General features: G+C 37.8%; 1 protein-coding gene and 1 long non-coding RNA gene across 12 annotated transcripts in view; both read right to left on the bottom strand.

The window, feature by feature from the left end:
* USP25 (ubiquitin specific peptidase 25) overlaps positions 1-22,441 on the bottom strand; it is a 138,015-nt gene extending 115,574 nt beyond the window's left edge. For all 11 annotated transcript variants that reach the window (XR_014825013.1, XR_014825015.1, XR_014825014.1 and 8 more), the window contains exons 1-2: positions 21,961-22,441; positions 1,892-1,969 (exon numbers count right to left, since the gene is read on the bottom strand). Coding sequence is in view for 5 of the 11 variants with exons in the window: in XM_021070822.2 (XP_020926481.1) it covers positions 1,892-1,969; positions 21,961-22,005 (123 nt within the window). In the remaining 6 variants the exon portion in view is untranslated. The remainder of the gene's footprint in view (positions 1-1,891; positions 1,970-21,960) is intronic.
* LOC146397829 (uncharacterized) lies at positions 7,226-15,987 on the bottom strand. The gene is made up of 2 exons (XR_014825019.1): positions 9,567-15,987; positions 7,226-9,510 (listed from the first exon to the last, which is right to left on the bottom strand). It is a non-coding gene; the product is annotated as an uncharacterized LOC146397829 (long non-coding RNA).
* Positions 22,442-22,743: the final 302 nt, after the last annotated feature.

The raw sequence follows: 22,743 nt of genomic DNA, 5'->3' as shown, positions 1-22,743 counted from the left end.
CTATTTTCAACTTGGTTATCTGCCACAACCACTGTAAGATTCTTAAATGACTCATATTTTACACTTAAGTAGCCATAAAATGATTTGTAATAACAAAGGCTAACATTTACTGAACCCTATGTGTCAAGAAATGTGCTAAGTGTTTTCCATATGCTCCGTCACATAATAATAATAAACTGAAAGCACAAGGATCTACACAACTTGAAGGTCATTTACTTTGGAAGTGTAAATTCTCAAAATAAAAGTGCTAAAATCAATCAATGACCCTGTGGCTCCCAAAAGCAGACTCCTTGTCAGTATAACACTGAGAGTCAACTCATTATTAAACATCTTACAAATTTATACTGAGCAACAATTAAGGTTTAAGTACACTGTTTTATCTTCAGTACTGGTAACTGAAACAAAAGTTAAAAAAAAAAAAAAAACCTACCTATGGTCACATAACTTACCTCAAAGGAAATCTGTACAATAATAAATTTGATTAATTCTTTGTGTTTACTTAAACATATTCTACATGTTTCTCAAATTAAAAAAATAAATAAGTGAATTCCCCAAATTTGCCCTGACAAGGTAATGGGTATAGCCCCACACTCAAGTGAAATAGAATGGAAAAGGCAATTTCTAAAAATAAACAGGAGTGTCTTAGACATATTTATCAGAATAAAGGAAGGACTGGCAATCACCTAAATATCATAATCATAAAAAGTGGGGTAAGATACTTTTGCTTCCTCTCCAAATACTTACAGTGCTTTGTAAATCAGGCATTAAAATGCCTTAACAGTACTGATTCATCATTCTCCTGATGGAGAAAAATGCTGAAGCAGAGCCTCTGGTGAAAGCAGAAATTACATGTAGCGCAGAGATCAGCCTGCTTGGTTTCTAGTCCAAGCTCCTCCACATACTAACTGCGTGATCTTGAGCAAGTCACTTTAACCTCTGTTTCCTTAACTTTTAAAAAAGGGATGAGAATAATACCTACTACATAGTTATTAGGAGGATGAGTTATTCACATAAAGCACTTAGAAGAGCACCCAGCACTTAAAGTGCTCAGTAAGTGCTAGTTATTATCACTACAATTATGACAATTACGATTACAATCATCCAAAAGATAAACTATTTCTAGAGACAAATGAAATCTGGCTCATGACCAAAAATGATATAATTAATGTTGTCTTTTGGAGCAACCTGTAAAGGACTGAAGCTGTGTATATGCCTATAGGGGCAAAAAATGTTATATTGCTGTTAGCCTTTAGAAGCAATACATAAACAGACTGAAAATGCAGTTCTAGTTCTTGAACATCTTCCATTCACTTGCTCATTTTCAATGTGCATATCCATGTGATTTGACTCAACTAGGTACATCTGTGTGGAAATGAGCATACTTTGTAAGATATAATAAAAATGATGCACTTTAGTATATAATCAAACAGTTTGATGTTGAATGTTCTTAAGGTGCTATTAGTTGAATATTAGCCAGTTTACATTTCTCCTTCTTGGAAGGAAAAAGTATAAGCTTCTGATACTCTGTAATTTTCTACTTCTCTCATTTCCTCTATCCCATTCTATCCTCCACCCCCAATTATACTCTAAAATCATGCCTCTTGAGTAAAATCAGCCATTAGCTCTTGGATTCACATCCCTCCATTTTGCATGAAAAGCGTTTCACATGGAGAGAGGTCCGCTTTCACTCCAAGGTATCCTGGAACATTAGGCTGCTGAAAGCTGACATGGTCAAAACTGCAGTGTGTGTTAAGTAAGGCTCGTCATCTAAGTTCTTTCCCATATCTCTACTGCTACCCATGGTATAACTAAAACACTAAGCTTTCAGATATGGTAGGCAGCAGAGATGAGGGTGTAACAGAAATTGTACGTCATGAAACGGAGGCCATACCTTCAAGGCTTGCTGTAGTATCTGGGCATCATTAATGCCAGTAATTTCTCTCAGCTGATTCAAAAACGTCTGCTGGTGCTAGAGGAAGGGAAAAACCAAGTGTTACACTCCAAAATCTAAAAATATACAAGGACAAGAAAATAAATGACATTAAGAAGGAAAAAAAAATACCCAATACACTAGGGTTTATAGTAAAAAAATATACAGAACTTGAGAAAGACTAAATAAATTTCATTCTTTTAGGAAGAATCAGCCACACTGTGGAAGCCCTTATTCATTCTCATGTTTCGCAAGGGAATGTCTACATTATGCCCCAAGAAGTCTTACTAAATTTCTTACTGAGTTTGTGGTCCATTCTTCACTACCTAATTAATGTCTCCCAACAAGAAAAGGAGTGATCTGCATGATGGCTAATCCTAAGAAGAACTAAGGTTTAAAACAGGTATCCACTGGGCTACTTTAACTTGGGAAGAGGCCACAGAATGAAATCCTGGCAGCCCTATTAATCTCTCCCCTGAAATCAGCCAGCATCCAAGCACCTAGGATGTCTGAGGAAAAAAAACATGCTTTTGGCAGGTGAGACACTAGGTGGATATATTACATTACGAGATCCTATCCTATTTAGGGAAAGAAAAAGAATCATCTCATTCTTCAATCTGTCATAAAAGATCGTAAACAGAACTGATCATGTTGCCCCCATTTGCCCTTTTTTTTTTTTTTTTTGGTCTTTTTAGGACTGCACCCAAGGCATATGGAGATGGAGGTTTCCAGGCTAGGGGTCTAATGGGAATTGTAGCTGCTGGCCTACATCACAGCTACAGCAACGCCAGATCCAAGCCATGTCTGCGACCTACACCACAGCTCACAGCAATGCCGGATCCTTAACCCACTGAGTGAGGCCAAGAATCAAACCCATATCCTCATGGATACTGGTCGGATTCCTTTCCACTGTGCCACAGCAGGATCTCCTGCCCCCATTTACTTTAGATCTGTTTATATAATCTACTGGTCTATATAATCAACTATACTGGAGAGAAAAAAGAGGTAGGAGGATAGGATTCCACTAGCAAACCCTTTTCTACACTTCCCTATTCCTCCCTACATTTCTGCATTTCTTAAAACAAGTTCCCCAAAACTAAGACAGCACTATTAAAGAAAGAAAGCTCAACGGATATGACATGAAAAGTGAGTCACCACTAGAAGAAAAGGATCTGCTGAAATCTTCTATCTTCCCACCAAACACTCTGATGTGACAGTCATTAAATGTCACTCCATGTTTCCTCCTCCAACATTCTGTCCAAGTTGCAAGGAGGATAAAGCAAAGAGCAAAGGACAAAAGGTATCTATCAAATGATTCTGCTTTCTTTAACAAGCCCCATCTAGTGATTTCCACTTAAAGCCTCAATAAGCAGAACAAAGTCATGTCATGTGGCCATTCATAGTTGCAAAGGAGATTGGGAAATGCATTTTTCAGCTAGGCAAAAATGCTTCTCTACCAGTCTGTTTTGTTTTTGTTTCGCTTTTTAGGGCCGCATCTGCAGCATATGGAGGTTCCCAGGCTAGGGGTCAAATCAGAGCTGAGCTGCCGGCCTACACCACAGCCACGGCAACACAGGATCCTTAACCCAATGAGCAAGGCCAGGGACTGAACCTGCGTCCTCATGGATGCCAGTCAGATTCTTTAACCACCGAGCCACAATGAAGAGAACTCCATTCTCGGCAAATCTGTTGCTAAGGGAAAAGAAAAAAATGTACACAGTAGGCACTGGCAGTATCTACTTGCCATCAATGAATTTTCATTTCCATAAGAATCTTATTAAAAGCTGAGATAACTGAGATTAATGATAAAATACATTTAAAAGTATAGAAACAAGGTATATAAAATGCTAGGAAGACTCCAAGTTGAATAAAAGAGTTGAACTGCCTAACTTTCCATGCTGAAATAGGAGAAAAATAAAATTCTCTTTAAACCTGGCAATTTTTCTACTTTCATTTAAAAAATTACCAATAGCTAGCAATGGAACCATGCCCAACTTACACAATATCAAAATTACAAACTAAGGATGTATACAAATTTTACAGAAATCTCATCTAATTCAACATCTGATTTAATGAACATAAAATACTTGAAAGATTTTACAACCCTGATTATCAATCAGCCCCACCAGCATTCCAAACACCATTCTTTCCATAGAATATAATTTTTCCTCAACTACCAATTATTCAATCATGTATCAGGGAAAGACTATTAAATACCCCCCAACATCAATCATTTGTACAAATGTTACTGGTTATTATTTATAATGCTGGAAAAAACAGGAACAATGCAAATGTTCCTCCCCTAAGAAAGAGATTCTAAACAGAAAGGTGCAAAGGAAAGACCTGATACGTTTGTCAATAAAGAAGATTGCCAGGCTCCACATCCAGAGATGGTGGTTCCAGGAGCATATGGGTTAAGGCTAAGGGATCTGCATTTTTAGTATGTATTTCAAATGATTTTGATACAGATGAACACAGAACCATGGCTTGATTTAAGCAAATAACTGTATATTTTTAAACAGCAAATATGTAATCTACATACAAGCTATCATGGGAGTTCCCATCGTGGCACAGAGGAAACAAATCTGACTAGAATCCATGAGGATGCAGGTTTGATCCCTGGCCTCACTCAGCGGGTCAGGGGTCTGGCCATGAGCTGTGGGGTAGGTCGAAGACACAGCTCGGATCCTGCATTGCTGTGATGTAGGCCAGCAGCTGTTGCTCTGATTCACCCCCTAGACCAGGAACTTTCATATGCCAGAGGTGTGGCCCTAGAAAAAAAAAAAAAAAAAAAAAGAGAGAGAGGAGAAAAAAGAAGCTACCATTACAAAAATCATATTATGCTAAAGTGGTAGAATGCACACATTAATGACTACGAGGTAAAATGTAAAAAGAATGTAAAATTCAGAAAAGTTTACAATGACTGAAATTAGACTTCCAATTCTCCCATATCTCTGTATTTCCACTTCTCGATTCCTCCCTCTAGAGACATAGTTCCTTGTTGCACTGATGATAGGCTTGGCCGTGTGACATGCTTACGCCAATGGCATAATAGCAGACAACATTCAAGAAGACATGAAACGTGCTTGCATGGTTGGGCTTGCCCCCCTTCTTGAAGGTCTGCCACTTCCTTAAGAGGAACATAACCTGGGTAGCTCATTTGCTCCAGAAAAATGAGGCACATGATAAGAGCCACCCCAACCAACCTATGTGTGAACGTAATGATAATATTTTGGCATGCCACCAACTTTTGGCGTAGCCTGTTATAGTGACAGTCGAATGCTAGCGAGTACAATAAGAATACTGAGTATTTTATGAAGAGAAGCAACGTCTACAATTTTATCGTTTGGTATTTTGTTCAGCTTTCACAATAATGTTAGCTAGATATCCTAACAATAATTCAGGTGCATTTCTAGCATGGTTCTTGATCTCATGAATTTTGACTAAAAATGGAACAATGAAGAGAAAAGGATTAAGGTGAGGAAGAAGACTGAGTGGGAAGGAAAAAAGTGAAAGAATTTTTTAATGAAATTATCAAGAAATGAAAGTGAGATCAAAAGAGGTGAACTCTGAGAAAAACTCTGTTTGGCAGAGAAATCACCTCATTTGTCAAGTTTCCCCCTTTGCTACTGGCATCTTCCAGCTATGTTTTTCCTGTCTTTGAAAATTTGCACCTTCACTTCCTACAATTGTATGTTTTCATTGCTATTTCTATTGTTGTGAATAGGACCCTGGTCTTCTTTCAAGGTTTGTACCTTCCTATTTACCAAACTTTTGGTCTATGATAAACACTGATCCTCAACTAAAAATGTCCTGCATATGGCTATCACCTCCTTGACTAGGGATTTTGGTTGGATCCAACCATCGTCTCTAGAGCTCCTTTCCCCCCAGCTCTGAGCTCTTCTTTGTATGGATTTCTTATCTCCTACAGTATGAGGAGGTAGGTGCAATCTGTTCACACTGCTAAACCAAGAAGGGCAAGACACAATGTTCAGATTCAATGCTTGCAAACATCCCAAAAATAAAGAAGCAAACAAGCCAGGACTACCTACAGGCCTTTATATTCCTTCCTTGATATTATTTTCACTAAGTGATGACATCCTTAAAAGTGCCTACTATGTGCAAAACCCAGTATTATGCACTTCTGAGAGAAGAAGACATCAGTAATTTCGAGATAAAGTAAGGATTAGAGTGTTTCACAGAAACTCTTTTCCTCCCCTCCTGGACTCTACATAACGTTGGGTTTAAAATCTGTTTAAGACTACAGCATATTTAACATTGCTACAACTTCTTGAGGATACAAAAAAGGGATCACTGGCTTAAGCCAAGGAAAGAATACAAGCATTTATTATGCTTTTGCTGTATGCCAGACTATTTTAAGTGCTTCCAATACATAATCTCATTTAACACATGTGCACATGCACACACATAAATCCTCTAGAAAGTTACTCTCATTTTACGACTAACAGACGCTTCAAGAGACTAGTTAAGTACAGAGACTGAAATGACTACAGGTTTGTTCAAATTCCACAGCCTCTGTCTTCTCTATGGTTTCTGATTCTGGACATTGAAGATTCAGTGAAAAATGAAAACTCATCCTCAAAATCCATTACTATGTTGACATAAAACACTTAGATAATGATTCAAGAAAACTGGAGCATGGATGACTACAAGGCAGGAAAGCTTTCTGCGTTAAGGGGTGAGTGACTCACAAGTAAGTCAAGGGTTCCTTTGACAATTTCTAGATATAAATAAAGCTTGGGTTAATGCAAAAGAAAGAGATAAAGGTTTTCATCTTCAGGGTAAAAAAAGGTAAGTCTTAGAATGAGCTCTGAAAAAATTTTCAAAATTTCTAAGTAAAGAAAATAATCCAATTTGATAGAAAAGCCCCAAAGCATTCTTAACCTTCAGATCTCACTTTCATTTCTTGATGCCTTAAATTTTACAATCAGCTTTGCTAGGTACCAAATGGTAAGTAACCATTTGATAGGTTAAGAAAGTTACCTATCAATGAAAGGATTAATTATACTCTCCTTTATCTATTTGTAGAAATAGACGCCTTTAAGGTACATAACCAAACAGGCATCTATTTTTACAAATACCTTCTGCAACTACCTAATAACACTAAACTGCCCTAGTTCATGTTATCTCTTACCATAATAAAAAGTTCCAAACTTAACTGACAGATAATGTCAAGTACCTAATATATCATCTATGCAGTTCTTTGTAAGCCCCAAATTTGCCTCTAACCAGATAGATACATAAGAAAAAAACCAACAACCTTATTTCATCATCTTTTTCTTTTTAAAAATCACCTTTATTTTATTTTATTTATTTATTTATTTTTTTGCAGTCCCTACGGCATGTGAAGTTCCCAGGCCAGGGATCAAACCTGCACCACAGCAGGCACCTGTGCCACTGCAGTGACAACGCCAGATCCTTAACCTGTTGCTCCACAGGGAATTCCAATATTTTATCTGTAATTTTAAGGGGGACAACATGCTGGCCCTTCATTTCCCTTCATATGTATATTCTATGACTTTTCTGAGGAATTGTCCTATAGTACCAGACTTCTCAAGGCTTAAAGGGCCCTCTGCATGCCCCAGCTATCTCTAGCTTCACCTTGCACTCCCTTCCCCCTTCTCCCTCTTTCCTTTCATTCAGGGTCTACAAAATACTATTCTCCTTCCTAATTCAAAGGTCTGGATATATTCAGTTGTTTTCTGTTAAGGGTAGAGGTTCCCTGACACTAGCCACAGACTATAATAACATACTATGGTTAATCACCAGACTCTAAATTGGAAGAAAGCACAGACTGTCTATTTAGCACATCACTGTGTTTCTGGCAACTAACTAGTACAACAGTGTCTGGCACATAGTAGGAACTCAATAAACACCAACTGAATAAATGAATATAGCAGAGTTTGCAGAGGTGAACTGGAGGAGTAAGTCAGATCACAGGGCTTGACTCCATCCAAAGGAAAGAGGTACCAATTAACTATTGGAGATAGGAACGAGAAGCATACACAAATCACACCCACTCAGCAAACTTCCTACGCTCTCCTAACATTGCATCTAGATGTTCACAGAAGGCATTATTTCCTAGTTCTGATCCTGTCAAACCTGCCTGAAGGAGTATACAGGACAATACTGCTGAAATTCTCAATTCCAAATAATCTATCTACTAACCTCATAAATAGCTGGGGTATCCTATATTTTCTACTGCCAGGGTCACCATTTATCTCAGTCTTTCTGGGATAAAAGCATTTTGGTATTAAAATAAATTAATCATACACCTCTATGGGTGTATAAACCTACAAGTACATTTTTTTAATTCTTCATTATTTATATGGAGGCTTAGAAATGCCAGAGATTATCAACTTAAGGAGTCTCTTCCTAGTTTTTTTTAATAGAATCCCAGAACTAAATCATAATCATTATATAATCCAAAAAAAAAGAAATGAGAGACTTTGCTCATCCTCAATAAATATATGTGTCCATCCTTCCTCACCTCAGCCTTCATATCTCTACCTGCCACTCTAACCCTTTGACCAATCTGACACCTGCATGATGACCATGCCCCTAACAGAATCCTCCATCCCTATTAACTGGCAGATAAAAGACAGGCTCAGAAATAGAAACTCTAAATGCAATTTTCCCCAAAAATATTGTTACAGAGCACTATAAGCTAACTTCACACAGAGTTAAATACATTTCTAGGCCAAATAAGAACCTAAGCCATTGAAATATGGTTTCTATGGGAACGTGCATTTAGAGTTCCAAACCCAACTTGCAAAATCTTTTGGAACAGTGTGTTTTCAAATTAGAATGGCTATATGCTGGAAAAAAGTGGGTAAACAAAACTTTTGTGAATCAAATCATATCCTTGAACTGTGATTCTGTAGTTTAAATAAAATATGTATTTAACTTGTTTTGATGCTGATAATCTGGCTGATTCCTAATATATCTCTCTCTTGTCCAATTAAATCTTTATGTATTTCTTGGTTTTGGTGCTTAAATTTTCATAATTAATTTTCAGTCCAAAAACAAAATTCTTTATACTAATAAAACAAAATAAGCATGCTCTAAATAGAACTTTCAAACTAGAATTCTACATAATTCCTTGCAGCTATATGTGTCACAAAAAATTCCTTAAAGTAAATACAATTTGTAGTCATATGAATTACATAATACACTCTACTATTAGAAACTCCATCCTTCTAGATACAGTGCTAGGTTTAATAAGGCCTCTGCTCTATACTACTTTCTTTCCGAGACCCATAAGACAGCCATCTGCAGAACTGTGCAGCCTCCAGCACCTCAGTAAACTTGCCCTCCATCTAAGTAAGCTTCAATGACCACCTCTCCAACAAGAACTGAATCTCAGTCTTGGGGCTTGGGAAGATCTCTCCCAAATTTATTCCTTCCTTTATTCTTTAGAGTTCTCTTTACCCTTGAGTAGATAATCATCTATTACTACTCAACACTTCTTTGTATTAAACCTTCCCGTTTAAATTACTGTCAAGTTTCTGTGTCCTACTGGATCCTTACTCAACTTCCTTAAAAGCAATTTTTATATTCTAATAATATATTTTTGAGGTAATTTTGTATTTTTAAGAGAATAAGTCTCAATGACAATGAGGGATGAAAAATTTACCATGTATAAGTTCAATCCCAGAGCTAACACTTACTGAACACTTACTAAAAGTATATAAGGCACCAGAGATTTCATTATATAGGTGTGATTGATTAAATCATTGACCACTCGTGACTAAGCTCAACCTCTAGCCCCTCTCCCCTCCTTGGACTGGAAAGTGGGCTCAAAGTTCTAACTCTCTAATCATAGTGGTTTGTTCTTCTGAGGCACAGCCCCCATCCTGAAGCTATTCAGCCCCCCAACAAGGAGTTATCTCAATAGCATACAAAAGACAGTGAATCCTCTCCTTAGAGCCTCTCCTTGGTCCTACCAACACATCCTATAAATATTTCACTTAACTTCTAATACAATGTATGCATTTCTGACCCTCACTACCACAAGCTTTATTATAGTATGTTTATTTATTTCTCAATCTGCTTAACACAAAGGACAAATGAATGGATGGACATGATAATGAGGCAACTGAAAACGTGAAACAAGAGTTTATATGAGGGTGTAATTTTTTTTTTGAAAGTACTAACTGTGTAGTAATGAACATATATGATAGAGAAACTATATCATCTCTCAAAGCTTGCAAAGAAAGCAGAAAATCAAAACTATTTAAAAGTAAAACTTTTGACTATTGTATTAGCTGTATTTTACCACGCTGTAAAGCCCAAATGTAAATAACTTAAAATATGTACTGAAAGTTCACACAGCAAAAGCTCACACTGACAAAAATCTTGCCCCACAGCTAGGCCTACTTGCTACTGTCTTCTTACCTATTACTTCTCCACATCTTCATGTTTATACTATGTGTTCAAATACTAAAGATTTTTGGCAGCACACTTTAAAACCTTCATCATGACAAAGTACAATTCCTAAGGGAGGTAGCAATAATTACAACACAATTATTACTCCAGTACAATAATGCTGTCCCATGGTGTCTGCAAAAGCAGTTATCACACTGCACAGCAGTATCTCACCCTCATGATTATCCTGGCTCTAAGACATGTTCACAGACAAAATACTCACAAGTTCCAATAAAAAAATATTTATCTGGTACTAACTTAAAAGTAAGCTATAATTGTTTCCTCTTATTCACAGCGAGTGTATTCCACTCTACACTAAATCACACAACCTGTTCAGTTCAACACTCTGCTTAAGGAATACTGGAATAATTAAATTTCCTGAGCAATAGCAAAAAAAAAAAAAAAAAAAAATTGTTTATGATCAAACTTGGAAGCACATTTTTGAAGACTTGACAACAAAAAGGCTGAGACAATGGCTATCAAATAAGTACCAGGGTCATAGGTGGAATGAAGATGACAACATCAATAAAATCTATTCCAAAAGTTTAATAATAATATATTACAAGAACACCCTAATACACATATATTAATTTCCTTCACTGAAGATGCAATTGCCAAGTTAGTGTCTGTAAAATACTATTATCTGTCAAATTAAGTCTTTTATTTTTGTTACATCTAAGTTATCAGTTGGTTTTTGGTTTTAGCACGTAATAGAACATAATAAATGTTTGCCTAGTTTATATTTATGCAAGCTTCAGTAAAACTATAACAAAAATACTTTAGTTCAAGAGAGCGTCCTTCAAACCCATTTTCCGTTAAAACAGCCCGACACAGGGATAAAAATACTGCCATTAAGTCAAGTATTAATGGGAAGGAGAAAGAACTTTTCAATAAAGTCACTGTCTCTCCAAAAGAGAACATGAATTTGGACACCTATTCAAACATGTGAAATTCAAATCCAAGTGTAGTAAGATAAATACTGAAAGCAAAACAATAAAAAGATTATACATCAATAAAAGAGAATATCATTTTATGAAGCAGGTATGAAAGATCGAAAATAAAGGAAATTAATTATGTATGCAACTATATCAATAAGGGGTCTTACATGAAAGGACAACATAAAAGGAATAAAAAGACACCTGGAAAATGAGAAAATATTTTTGCAAAACATATAAGTGGTGAAAAAGAAAAGTAGTATCTAGACCATAAAGAACTCCTTCAAATCAAAAAGAAAAAAGTAACATAACCCAAAAGAAAAAAAAACATAAAAACAAAGGTGAATTTCACCACACAAAAAAAAATCTCAATGGTCCATAAATATATAGAAAGATAACCAATTAGGTTTCAACAGCAAAATGGTTAAGTTCTGGTGTAACCATAACCATAAATGAACTACAACATTAGGTTCATTTATTTCATATAAACCTTGAACTTACACCCCAGAGCACACACAACTCCAAGTAGATCATACACCTAAATATAAAAGCTAAAATAAGAAAACATTTTAGGAGTTTCCGTCGTGGCGCAGCGGTTAACAAATCTGACTAGGAACCATGAGGTTGCGGGTTCGGTCCCAGCCCTTGCTCAGTGGGTTAATGATCCGGCATTGCCGTGAGCTGTGGTGTAGATTGCAGACGCGGCTCGGATCCTGCGTTGCTGAGGCTCTGGCGTAGGCTGGTGGCTACAGCTCTGATTAGTCCCCTAGCCTGGAAACCTCCATATGCCGCGGGAGCGGCCCAAGAAATAGCAAAAAGACAAAAAAAAAAAAGAAAACATTTTACAAGTAAACATAGGTAAAAAAATATATTGTGAACTAGGGTTCAAAAAAATAGGTTAAAACACTAACAGTAAAAAAAAAAAAAAAATGGTACAATGAACTTCATGTTAAAATACTTTGATGATAAAATGAAAACACAAGCTACACTGAGAGAAAATATACACATAAGACATTCAGAATATATACCTTCCTACAACTGAAGAGCAAGATATACAATACCTGTAGAAGATAGAAAAATGAGCAGTAAATGAAAAGACTGAGGCAGCATGTTCCCAGTACTTCCCCACCATTCTCCCTGCCCGTCTCCCACTCCTACACAGCCCCATAACCCTCACCTCCTTTGAAGGCCCCCTCAGACCCCTTATAAAACAGGAGGAAGAGGAGAACAAAGGCACTGTTAGTCAGCCCCCTCCCTTCATTAAACCCAGCAAGCTCCCTTTGCTCTGCCTGTACTTTAAGGGGGATAAAGGGTCCCTGATCACCACCACCAGAACAGCCAAAAATGCATAGAAGGTACACCTTCCATCTCAAAACTGTAGACCCTGAGGCTAGAATTGGCCCAAGCCAAGCAAAGCAAGCTAATGGCAACGCCAAATAACACCAATGTCCACAGGGCCCTGAGATCACATCTCCTCACACAGAATGCCATTCCCTGAGTGGGCTCCTCTGACCTCTCTGTCCACAGAAACTTGGGCCCCCTACCCAGTGACTACCACAGAGCTGACTTCAGCCATGTCACAGATTGCCTTCTCTATCCCACCACAGCCTCCCATACTCTGATGTGCCGGTGTTCCCTCTCTGATGCCATCAGCAAGAATGAACTACTGTCAGTTCTATTAGATCCGCAGTCTTATTATCAACTTGAAGTCCCAGCCCCAGTGGGAAAGCCCAGAGGTCAGCTCTGAAAATCGGTATGGCTCAACTACAATAGACACAAAGGTGTCCATAACTTCAAGAGGCCAGTGCACAGAACTGCTTCTTTCCTCCAGACACTGGTCATTTTAAACCTGAGGCAGTGGACTCCCGCAGATTTCCTTTCAATCCTCTGTCCCAAGGTCTTTCTCTAAGGCCTCATGGGAAGACTTATGGGGCTCTACCACTAACACACCAAGACCAGCTCAGAGGACTCAGTGACAGCAAGCCCCACACCTCCAGCCCAAGCCTGCTTCTGTAGCTCCATTTCAAAGAAATGAGTATTTAATTTTGCATGTATTCTGGCACAAATTATGATGCATAAACATGTGTATATACAAGTGTGTGGTTGGTTCTCACATTAGCGTTACCACAGCAACAGAATCTGGCCACTAACGGTTCTTCATTCCTAGTCTCTCTCTCCACACTCCTCCCCCACATCCTTCCTCCTCATGAAGGACCTAGCTCTCAGGCTGGCAGCCAATCCTGCCCTCAAAGCTAGTGCCACCCACCCCAACAGACTCACTTTCAGGCTAACGCCACCAACAAAAACCCAACAAATAAGGAGTTTCTAAGTCAAAACAAGCTCCTCTTCTTTCTTGTTCTCTCGTGGACCAAAAATCATAAAAGAAGTCTTTCTCTGCTCAACTGCTTAGCTGTCCATGGTTCATCCCACCCTGTCACTGGTTGCCCCAAGTTCTCTCCAACATCCAAGCCTACTACAAGGTGAAAGTATCTGTGTAACCTATGGAACAAAATACACCTCATTAAGATTATTCTTGTGTGTTTAATTAATTATTAAACAGATTAGTGGTAGTTTGAGGCATGAAAAAGAAAAGGCTTTTCATTTTTCAGCAGTGAGTCTTTTTATGAGGTATTTATTTTAAAAATATGAAATTAAAGAAAAACAACTGTGCAATTTCATTTTGTTTTCTAAGCATATCAGTACCTGCTTCTAAATGTTTTACCTCTAGCAACTTCTTTAACGTGTTTTCCATTTTTAGACTTGGAAGAATAAGCAGCTTTTGTTATTGCTGATTCTGGGAGAATATAAAACTAAATAATATATAAGAAACAATACTTAAAAATCATCCAAAAATGGCGAATAAGCAGAGGATGTTCAAAACCATTAGTCATTAGGGAAATACATATTAACACAAGATACCACAGCATATTCACCAAAATAGCAAAAACATAAAAGTTGAAAATACCAAATGCTGACAAAAATGTAGACCAAGTGGAACTCCCATATACTACTGACTGGAATGTACAATGGTACAACCCTCTGAATAACCATTCAGCAATATCTTATGTATTTACCCAAGAGAAATACTTTAGAAGTATATCAGCTCCAAAGTAAGGAAATGTCCTTTAAATGAGCAATAAACAAACAAAAAAAAAAACCTATCATTTTACCTAGTATAAGAAAAAATAAAATTACAGGCATAAAAAATGGAAATAAATAAGCGTTATGATTTATGATATGATCTTTTATGTAAAAAATCCAAAATAATCTCTGAAAAAATACTAGAATACATTTTAACAAGGTGGCTGGATATAAGATCAATGTACAAAATCCAGCTGCATTTGTACACACCAGTAATAAATAACAAATATTTTAAAGCACCACAAATTGTTATCAGAAATGATAAAGTATAAAGGAAAAATAATATGTAAGAATTCTACTGCTAAAATTATCAACTGAATAAAAATATGAAAGAAGACCTCAATAAAAGAAAGAGTATAATCTGTTCATGGATAGAAATACTCAATATCATAAAGACATTAATGATCCCAAATTGGCCTATAGATTCAAAAAAATTACTTAAAAACTCAAATGGGGTTTTTTAGAGAACATGGCAAAATTATTCTAAACTTTCTAAGCAAGATAAAGTACCATGACATTTTGGAAGAAGAGAGGAAAACTTACTTTTCCAGTAATAGACATTATTATGAAGCCATGGCAATGAAGAGATGATGGCATTCGCAAAATGAATAATTGAAAAAAAATAGCCAGGGTTAAAAACAACACTTGCCATAACGCGATTATATATGACAGAGATGGTATGTCAGTTGAGTTGGGGAGAGCATTAACTTTTCAGTAAGGCAACATAAACAACAAAAAATCATATATGCAATTAAAATTAAACTGGATCCCTATCTCACACAGAGTACAAAAATTAAGTGCAGACATTACATCGTCTAGATATTGCAAGCTTAACTTTTAGTACACAGATGAATTTCATTTACATATCAAGGTGCAAAAAATTTCTAAAGTTAAAATAACTAAAATATATACCTTCGGAAATTCAGAGAAGTGATTAAAAAGGAAATTAAGGGGAGAATGAAGCCAAGATTCAAGATGATTACAATCTCAAATGAAAACAGGGGGATGGGGAGAGGGGACTTTATGGTTAGATGTATTTTACTGTCAAAGTTCTAGCTTTTAAGTAGTGGGTTCAATATGTGCTCATCATTAAAGATTAATAAGCTATTTCATAAATAAATGAAAACAGATTTGCATAGATAGCTTATCATGAGCTGTTTATAATTAATTCGATTCTGTGCACTTAGGGACTAATGATTACTAAAACAACCCCCTCAAAAAAGTATCTGATCACCTACGGAGGTAGTAAATATAGAATGGGCACTACAAAAGTAATAATTTAGACAAAGTAAGAAGTTAACCTAGCACATAGAATAAAAAGGGAGAGAAAGAAATTATTAAAAAAATTTGAAGCGAAGAAGAAAGATGAATGGTATCTAATATTCAAATAATGTTTTAGAAGGAAGATAAAAGGAAAAGGAACAACAGTTCTTATATATAAATATGTATATATATATATTTTTTGGGGGGGGGAAGGATTTTTTTTTTTTCCTAAGAACAACACTAAAGTTTTCAGATAAAAAAATCTTTGCCGCCAGGACTGTTAAACACACACACACACACACACACAATTTGTGGATACTAAAATCAAAGAGGAAATCTTATAAGCTTACATAAAGAGTTAACTTATTGGAGTTTCCGTCGTGGCTCAGAGGTTAATGAACTGAGCTAGGATCCATAAGGACACATGTTTGATCCCTGGCCTTGCTCAGTGGGTTAAGGATCTGGCATTGCCGTGAGCTGTGGTGTAGGTTGCAGACTTGGCCTGGATGTGGTGTTGCTGTTGCTGTGGCTGTGGCGTAGGCCGGCAGCTACAGCTCTGATTCAACCCCTAACCTGGGACCCTCCATATGCTGCTGATGCACCCCTAAAACGACCAAAAAAAAAAAAGTTAACTTATCTACAAAATAAAATAGTATTATACTTCACAGAAAATCATAGTTAACATTAAACATCTATTAGCTATTTTTAAAAACTAATTAGCTACTAATGTGTAATGCAAGTAGTATTTTTGATGTAAAGTACACCTTAAGACATTTAAAATGCCATCATTTAAAACTACAATTCCGGGAGCAGGGGAAATGAATTTGTCTAGGAACCATGAGGTTGCAGGTGTGATCCCTGGCCTCACTGTGGGTTAAGGATCCAGTACTGCCATGAGCTGTGGTGTAGGTCACAGATGTGGCTCGGACTTGGTGTTGCTGTCGCTCTGGCATAGGCCAGCAGCTATAGCTCCGATTAGACCCCTAGCCTGAGAACCCTCCATATGCCTCAGGTGCGGCCCACAAAAGACAAAAAATAAATAAATAAAACTACAATTCTGTATTCTTCTGACAAAATGAAAAATGCGGTATTTTAGTAAAAATACGCTTAACAATCTGACCTTATTAGGAACACAGGGAAGGAGGGAAAATAATTATTTATGCTATCAGAAAAAGTATATGTTTAAATACATTTGTTTAAAATTAAAAGGGCAGAAAAAACTCTTTAAATAAATGAGTCAAATGGCAGTAAAAAGTATTAAACTTGCTTTAAAAAGTATTAAATGCACTATATATGCAAACAATGAAATCTTACTAAAAGGCCATCAAAAACAAGTTTGGATTAGGTTCATTAGAAATACAAAGATAATTTGATGAAATTACATTAAAAGTAGAGACAACATCTCTCAGAATTTAAGATAAAGAAAAAAATGACAGTCAAATCACACTGTAAGTGTGCATTTAACAGAACTTTGTAACTTTCAAAGAATACACATTCTTTTAATAACACTAAAACCTCATGTACTTAGTCATAAGAAATTCTTCAGAAATTCTTAAAACTGTTACAAATCATATTCTCTGAACCTGTTGTGTTGAAATTAAAAGTCAACAGTTTTAAAAATGCAACACTTTAGAGAGTAAAAGGGAAAAAAGCCTTTAAATAACAAAAGAAAATGTTTAAAAGATCATAGTCAAAATTTGGAAAGCTTAACTGAAACTTGCTCAAAATAAAATAGGCTGATATAGTCATACTCATCAAAACTTCAAAGTAACAAGTACTTAGGTTAAAAGATCAAAAGTGGTTAAACATTACCAATTTTGAATAGTTTAATCTAATACTACACCAAACAATTCCAAAAGCATAGGAAAAGACAAAAGCTTTCTAATGCTCTTATGAACTAAGCTTATCTTAATAGACCATATACACACAAGCAAACCTTGTAACCAACCTCATTTAAGAAAGGAGATTCTACCATTGTAGATTATAATTTAGTACACTGAATATGGAGGCATCATGACTAAATGTGATTTTACCAGAAAGCAATACAAATTAATGGTTAATGGCAGAAGCCCCTGAGCCTAGTGACCCTTATTTTAAATCTCACAATGAAAGTTCTTAATGTCTCTAATACTACTTCCTCAACCAGGACATGGAGGAAAAAAAAGTGTTCACCTAAAAAGATGGTTAGGAAGATTAAAAGAAAAAAAAAAAAGTTATAAAGCTTTCAGCACAATTTCTTAAAAGCACACAGTAAATATTCTGCATGTTTTCTATTACAATAGTTCTTATTATTGACATAAAACATTGTATCAGTGGTTGCAAAAATTTTTAAAAAGACATTTGCTAGTCAACACCAAAACCTAATTTCAAAATAATTAAAAACTTAGATCTATAAGGATATTTCATATCACAATGAAACAATACATAATAGAACCTAACAACCCTAATAGTATTCTGTAATCTTAGCTAAAACAATAAAATATGAAAAATAGGTATTAAAATTGACAAAGAAGGGGTCAGAAAGATAATTATTTGCAAATGATATTCATACAAAGAATACTGAAGAAAATCAACAGAATACTGGAGCTAATGAGACTGCATTAAGGCAGATGGATACAATCCTAGTACACAAATCAAAATTAGGTGAGAAAAGGAAGGAGTAAAAAGGGAATGAGAAGCTGGATCCCTTTCTTTCTGAAAACCAAGTCTTAGGCTAGTAGGTAACAAGATAACCAACTACTTAATACTAAAGAATATCCATTTTATGTAATGTTTATAGTGATTTATACAAAGTTAACTATCCCTTGAAATACTGTAATTTTATAGCTTTAGATAATACCTTATTAAAAAATACCACATTAACTAAGAAATTTACCCTGAATTCAGCTTGTATTTTTTTTCAAGTTTTGTTTTGACTCTTAATTTGCTTAATCTGTGACATCCTTCCCACCTAAACCCCCAGTATAACTAAGTGAAAGTTGACTGTTGATCCATAAGATTCTGTCTCCATCCTCTATTTCTTTTTTATCCTCTCTGTCCAGAATAAATGCATGCTTAGCTCCACTAAACACTCAAATCTAAAAAAAAAAATCTGCTCATATCTAATCATACTAACTTTAAGGCTTAAAAAGAAGATTGGAGGCATTTAATGACCTGCCCAATGTCATACAAAGGTGATTTAATTTAGATCAACCCTCCTACTAGTCTTTCCACTACACTGCCTATATTCCAACAGTTGTCCACGGTTTCGAGCTTTCACTGTTTCTCAATGTTAAATCAAGACATTCAGTCAGAGAACGAAAACAACCCCTGCTCTTGCATTCCTTTTAGAAAACCCTCACTCATTATTTCATTCATCAAATATTTACTGAAACCCACTCTGTGCAAAGAGCTGCTCTAAGCCTTAGGGTGAAACAAAATAAGCATAACACTGGCCTTTATGAAACTTCTATTTCATTCAACTCCGAAGGATATAGTTAATGTAAATAGTATCCAATTCACTTCACTCTACAAATTAATTTGGTCCCTGGGAGGAAGCCTTCAATATTGCTGCCCTAAATAATCCTTATTTGGAAGCTGAATCTATGAATCAAATTTCTGACCTGTAAGGCTCCTACTCTTAAGTAAATATCAAGCACAAAGGCTGAAGAGACATGTTCAAGACCAAAATAATGACAAGATTTAACTATAGCCAATCTGCCACCAACTCCACCTCACCTCTATTAGCTTAAACCTCAGAAAAGCAGCTCTCTGCAGTTTCACTACATCTCAACTCTCTGCTATGGCCAAACTTGAGCAATCAAGCAAAGAACACATTAGAGGAAAAGATAGTCACTGCTTTAAGTTACACTGTGACAAGTTACTGTGTAGGTGAACAAAAGACCTATGAGTGCTGTGCTTTTTTTTTTTTTTTTTTTTTTTTTTAGATTATTACTAATCATACATCCTTCAGAAACAGAATAAAAAGAATCTTGAAAAATAGGAAACTGTTCCAACTACCGGAATATAGTTCTTCATATAAAGCTAATATTACACATGAGCACACAACACAAATTTTTTTTTTAAGGAGAGCATAAAATAGGCTAAAATTTTATGCAATATGCACCAGACACGTCTGGTTTTAATGATCATTCATAAAGTTTCTAATTTAAAAACAAGGAGTTTCACTTTTGTTTCTTCTAAAGTTCGCTTCCTAGTTACCAGCTTGAAGTCCACCTCCTAGTCACTAGCTTGGTGGATTCAAAACTATCAATTTATTTGAAGTAGATGGTTTAAAGTATTTGGACCTATATAAGTATTTTTAATTATTTCTAATATAAGTAGCAAAATAATAGTATATTAATATGGAAAGCAAACACACTAAATGTTGCTTTAAAAAAAATACCATATGCAAGTATAAAAACGAATGCAATTATACTGCTCTTAAAAAATGTGCACAATATCAATGAGATGATCTGACAGACACACACTAAAAACAGCATCATAATGGTAATATTTTGGACTAACAACCACTCCTTTTGTGTAAGGAAAGGACTCATTAAACTAGGAAACTGGACTTGATGGCCAAGATCACTTTCAGTAATTTGACTCTATTCACAACTTTATGCATACAGCGCTCAAGCAGACAGATCTGCTTATCTAATTCTATGCTAAAGAAGTATTTTAGTCCAAAATCAATGTAATAAATTCACAAACTTCTTGCTATTGTTCAAATTTAAGATACAAAAAATATGAGCTATATTTTCCACTATGAAACAAAAAGGCCTGAATATTCAACACCGAAGAGAACCATAAACAGAAACAACACCAAACCTCTTAAATATTGCTTAGTATATATATGACCAATAAGATCCTCCATTAAGTATTAACACTTTGTCATATTCTCAACATCGGGAAAACTAAAATTTAAGGCATTCAAAACAGAATAGAGGGGATTCGGAGACACTGTTCACGAAATTCACAGTAAATAAACTGCAGTCTGTAATAATCTGCTAAATTTACCAGTAACAGTTAACTAACACACAAGAGTTCCAAAGACAACTTTCCCAAAGTGCCTAAAATAACAATGCACTATCCTTGCTTTCCAAAATTCTTAAGCATCTTCAATTACCTCAAGTACTATCATGAAATTCTAAAAATAATCTCAAAGCAAAAATTCAGCAAGCTGTGAGTACACACAGTGTTCATTTTAGGACAGCAGGCTTTATTCTAAAATCAAGCACAGATAGGATATAGCTATGCCCCAACTACAACAGGGTGGGGCATCCACTCCTCTTCCAGAAAAACCAGATACAGGTTTTAGTAGCTACTCCCAGTAAACCCGGGTTACCCCCATAATTTCAAGTCGAGTAAAGCAATGTTTTCCTTTTGCCCAAAACGCTTTTCACACAAATGATCAAAAATAAAAAAAATTAAGTCATAGCCAACTACTCTTCTGGATATGGTGCAAGCCATGATAGTGCATTTGAGATTCGGAAAGCAAAATCTGGGGGGGGGAAGCATCTCTCACTGCTTACTGTAGAAGATCTGAAGCTTCACAAACCCACATTTTTTTTTAACTTAAGTGAGTGACCATTTGAATGTGTTACAAGGTCAAACTTAGGGGACAAACGATTCCTGGACTAAACATGGCCAGTTTCTATATTCAGGGAGAAAAAAAGAAAAAAAGAAACATAACAAAACAAAGAAAAAGAAAAAGAAAAAAAGAAAAAAGGGAACGAACCAAATCCTCTACTTTTACATTGAATCCACCTGGTTAACGTACCTGCCCCGCCAGGCAGGCAATTCAATTCTGGTGGAGACCTTTTTGCAAAATAGCAGGCCTGGAATGCTCCTCCCTTGAAAATAAAAACTGTGTTCGGAAAGGGTGACAACCTGGCTATTTCTTCTTTTTTAAAGAGGAGGAAGATAAAGTTTAATTAAGAAGTCAGAGAGAGGAGTGTAGGAATGCGAGGTCGCTCTCAATAAACACCCGGCACCGTCTGTTACAGGAAAACAATCGGCGAGAAGGAACTGGAGTGAAACCCGCTAACTACACCTCGCTTTCCACACACAGCCCGGAACTGGGCGCTTCGCCCCCAAGAAGGGTAGGGCGGCGGGGAGCGGGGAGCGGGGGGGACGCCGGGGCAGCCGAGGCCGGGGCGGCGGCGAGGGAGACCGGGGAGCTCCCAGCCGAGGCGGGCCAGGCGGCACGTCGGAAGGAGGAGCCGGGCTGGGCCGCGCCGGCTCGCGGGCTCGCCTCACCTTCTGCGCCGCGCTCTGCTGCAGCACGTTCTGCTCCACGGTCATGGCCCCCGCGGCGCCGGCGGCGACACAGGCAACGGGGTCCGGCTCCTCGTGCCTCCGCCGGCCCTGGCAGCCGCGCTCCGCCGAGCTCCAGGGAGCGGCGCGGACGGCGGGGGAAAACAGCGCCCCCGCCAGCCAGGCGCGAAGGCGATGGCGGCCGGCGTGCGCGGGCACCGGGGGTTGGCGGCGAGGTGCGGACAGGGAGGGCCACGGCGGCGGCCCCACGACTCCGCGCGGCCCGCCTTAGCGCGGCTCGTCGGCCCCGGCCCGGGCCATGAGCTGGCGGCCGACGCTGGGGCGCGGGAGGGCGCAAGCAAGCCCGGACGCGTCACGGGCGCGCGCGCGCGCGCTCCTTCACTGGCGGCTCGCGGGCCACTGCGGGGAAGGGAGAGGGGACAGAGGGAGCGGCCGGCCGGAATGGCGCTGTCCTCCTCCCTCCGCGACTCCTCCTCCCTTCCCCTCCCCCAGCCGCCGTCACCGCCCCCGCCCGGCAGCTCCTCCCCCGCCGAGCCCCGCCCGCCGGCCGCCCTAACCCTACATTGTGACCCACAGGGCGGCGGAGCGGGGGCGGGGCCGCCCGGGAGCACGCCCCCATCACGCCGCTCCCGGGGCGGGGCGGGGAAACGCCACGCGGGCCGGGCCTCGGAGCTGCCCCTGCGGCAGGTTGCGCGACGCCTTCCCTTGACTCTGCAAAGCTTCCAGCCGAGGCCCGAGGGCAGCGTTCGTCTCTGTGCCCTGGGT

This window comes from Sus scrofa, chromosome 13, assembly GCF_054392235.1.
Source record: "Sus scrofa isolate SSC_HxYL_T2T_F1_AM1 chromosome 13, Sscrofa_HxYL_maternal_Yorkshire_Landrace_v2.0, whole genome shotgun sequence".
Classification (NCBI taxonomy): Eukaryota; Metazoa; Chordata; class Mammalia; order Artiodactyla; family Suidae; genus Sus; species Sus scrofa.
The sequence above is the reverse complement of the archived record's forward strand: the minus strand, read 5'-3'. Positions and strand labels throughout refer to the sequence as shown.